The sequence below is a fragment of the Austrofundulus limnaeus genome, unplaced genomic scaffold (assembly GCF_001266775.1).
Source record: "Austrofundulus limnaeus strain Quisiro unplaced genomic scaffold, Austrofundulus_limnaeus-1.0 Scaffold35, whole genome shotgun sequence".
Classification (NCBI taxonomy): Eukaryota; Metazoa; Chordata; class Actinopteri; order Cyprinodontiformes; family Rivulidae; genus Austrofundulus; species Austrofundulus limnaeus.
In genome coordinates, this window is record NW_013952437.1 from 949,490 (window position 1) to 953,139 (window position 3,650).

Genomic DNA, 3,650 nt, shown 5'->3' on the forward strand with positions numbered 1-3,650 from the left:
CCTTCTCTGCAGAATAATAATATTTAAGAATAATAATATTAATAAAAAATAAATAAATAAAAAACCGGGAGACACGCGGGAGCGCTTCATTCACAGAAAAGCCACAGAGAAGATTGTTTTTTTTCTTTTATGGAAAATGGCGAAAGGAAAAAGATCTCGCAGCCTCTTCAGCCTCATWTCGCTCCAAACCCTCCTGATTTTCAGCGCGTCGTGGCCTGGAGCGGAGGGTCTCACGTTCCCCCAGCAATACACGTAAGTAACCCAGACTGAACGCAGCAGCCGGGTTCTGCTGGGAGACAACTTTGGGCTCAAGCTTGAAGAGCTACTTCAGGTTTTTTTTTTTTTTTTAAATTTTATTTCTTTCTTTCTCCCTCCTGTTGTTACATAATTTGTTGGCGATTACATCAATGTACACGCAGTGCATGTGGAGATCAGGGCTCTGTAGGTGTTGTCCTCAGCTGAGATTTATGAGATGTGTGCAATCAAGACCCCCAGGATTGATTCCAGGGAGAAGAACCCCCTAAAAGTCTGTTTCATCAAGTTTCATATCAGGGAGAACTGGAACCATCTGTCCAATGATTCACTATTGATCTGTTCTCGGACACATCTTGGACCTATTCTTGGAAATGTAGAGTTCAAAATAAGCCCTTCAGTTAAATCTGGGAGATGGGTTTTTATTTCATGTAAGTTATGCCTCAAGGCTGCAGGATTTAGTTTGACTGTCACAGTTTTACAACATAATTTGCATGTAACATACACTGTAAAAATGAAATGTTGGATTTACTTAACCATGTTATGTGACCTGGTTCCACTTAACTGAGTTGAGTAAATTCAAAGCAATATACCAGTTTTTTAACCAAAGAACATGAGTATGTTGCTTTGAATTTACTCATCTCAGTTAAGTGGAACCAGGTCACATAACATGGTTAAGTAAATCCAACATTTCATTTTTAGAGTGTAATTTAGTGACACTGACAGTTTTCAGTTCAGTTTATTCTGCCAAGCCACATCAAACGTCGTCTTAGGTCACTGTATATACACACACAGACGCAAAATCATCAATACAAGGAAGATGGGTTGAATCTTCACTTCATCGCAATCTCCCATCCTGAGAAGCACATTGGCAGYGGTGGAGAGGAAAAACTCTCTTTTAACAGGAAGAAACCTCCAGCAGGACCAGGCTCAGGACGGGCAGAAAAGACAGCCGCAGAGTGAGAAAATGTGGTCAGCTTGTGCTCCTGCAGTCTAAGCCTATAGCAGCAGAACTAAAGGATAACTCAGGAAACCTAAGCCTGACTGTAGGATTTATCAAGAAAGCAAAGTCTTCAGTCGTCTTAAAAATAGCCAGAGTGTCAGSCTCACAGACAAGAAAGGAGCCCGATAACTGGAAGCTCTGTCTCCCAKTSTACYTTTAAAAACTCTAGGAACCTTAAGTAAACCTGCAGCTTGACAGCAAAGTGCTCTGTTAGGAAAATATGGAATCTTTAATAAAAGATTGAGCTTTTCCTTCAGTCTTTGTAAGTTATATAAGAAATAAAAGGCCTATTGTTGCTTGAAGGAGCATATCACTGTAATGTTGCATAAAAATAACTGTTTTCATTCAGTGTTTTCAGTGATTCAGTTTGATTTAATTTAGTAGTTACATTAGTTGGACACAAGATGGCAGTGTAGTGCCACAAGCGATAGGTGTGGTCACCTGGATTTCAGGTATAGAGAGAGGTTTATTTAGTGCCAGCAGCTGTTTGCCTTTGTTTGCCTGAATTTGCTGCTCAGTGTTTGGAAACYAGAGATGCTTTTGGTATGTATGGTTTAATCATCTTTTTGTAAATTAACAGGAGAAATGTGAATTTGTTTAGTTTTACATCTTTCTCCTTTGACGAGATTTTGTGCATAGCTATTTGTCACATTAAGATGAATTTAAAATATGCAGTTAAATCTTAAGTTAATTTAAGTGTTTAATAATTTTCTATCAAGGCTATTCAGTTTGTTGACTCAAACAATGACTTGCATTTCATTTATGTAAACTTGTTTATTGTTCAAGGTTCAAACCTATGACTCATCGAGCAATCAAAGAAAATAAAACAAAAAGACTAAAAGAGTGGAGTTGTCCAGCRTCCCCTGTTGGTGCCAATGTCTTGTTGAGTTTAGGCAAAAATAACTCGACAATCACCCGTTACCTTTCATGCTGGATCTTTTGTTGAGAAATAACAGCTATAACATTTTTGGACAGATTTCAGAATGTTTTATGKGATCTTATGTGGAATTGCAAGATCTTGTGTTAAAGATCAGTCTCAGCTACTAAATGTGAGCTTAATATCTGTAAAGTTGCAGACATTGTTTTTGTTGGCTAATGCTGATTAGCTTGCCTCAAGTGGAGTGGGTGCCTTGTTCACACGTGATGGCCGGATGGAGCGGGATCGATGAACTGGGACCTCGTTCTCAGTAATGAGGATGTTGCTTTGGTCAGCTGTGGTGAAGAGTTGAGAGGCAAAGCTCTAGATCAGGGGTGCACAAACATTTTCCTTGAAAGTGCCAAAATTAAAAACCATTTTCCCTGAGAGGGCCAAAATTAAAATCAATTTGAGGGCTGTGGGCCAAATGCAGTAATATATATAATACATGAAATGTAAATACTTCTTAAGTAAAATAGTTTTATTTTTATGAATAAGCCAGCAGCCAGTGCAGTTGCCCACATTCTTTTTTTAGCACATGGACATGGAGAAAATTCAGCATATGCATGGGCAGCAAAGGCTCTCATGACTTTTCATAATTTAAAATTTGAGTATATGCTGTCTTATAAGGTGTACAAATCTAGATGTGTGCTTAAATCTAATCTAAATGTCTCTTGTGGTTACTGTATTTTATGTTTATTGTTAACATAATTCAAAGATAAAGTGAGATAAGACTGACTTCAGCTCCTTGTACCTATTGGACCAATGGTTGAAAAGGCTAAGTGGAAATAWAGTGTTTCTACATAAGACAGGAGATTACAATCTTATAACCAGGACAACTGCTGGCGGGCCAAATCAAATGGCTTGGTGGGCCAACTTTGGCCCGCAGGCCCCACTTTGGGCACCTCTGCTCTAGATTTACTGGTCTGTCTACGTTCCAACCCTCAACTATGGTCATGAGGCGTGGATTATGACCGAAAGAACAAGATCCTAGATTCAAGCAGCCGAAATTTGCTTCCTTTGTACAGTGGCCTGGCTCAGGTTTAGAGACAGGGGGAGGAGCTCCATCATCCATGGAGGTTCAGAGTAGAGCCGCTGCTTCTACACATCTGATTAGGATGCCTCATTTTAGAGGTGTTCTGGGCTCGTCCCACTGGTAGGAGGTCCTGGGGGACTTTCTGGAGGGATTATGTGTCTGACAATGGATAACCAGTTGAAGATGAATAGATGGATAAAGTTTATTGGCTTTGGCAGCCATCTTGACTTGGGTTTAGGGCTGCCATGATTAGTCAACTAGTCGTTGAATAATTTAATAGTCGATTAGTCTTTTTTGTTGTTTTTTTGCCTTGTTTTTCTCTCCAAACTGCTTTGACACCTTCCACTGCCACATCTGCTTTTTTACCCTTGACATACAGCGGGTAAAATAAGTATTGAACACGTCACCATTTTTCTCAGTAAATATATTACTAGAGGTGCTAA

The 3,650-nt window shown here is 39.4% G+C and overlaps 1 protein-coding gene across 1 annotated transcript in view; it reads left to right on the forward strand.

The window, feature by feature from the left end:
• Positions 1–6: 6 nt before the first annotated feature.
• Positions 7–3,650, forward strand: part of LOC106516038 (voltage-dependent calcium channel subunit alpha-2/delta-2) — a 40,326-nt gene continuing 36,682 nt past the window's right edge. The window contains exon 1 of the mRNA XM_014006197.1: positions 7–252. Within this exon, the coding sequence (XP_013861651.1) occupies positions 137–252 (116 nt within the window). The 5' untranslated portion in view covers positions 7–136. The remainder of the gene's footprint in view (positions 253–3,650) is intronic.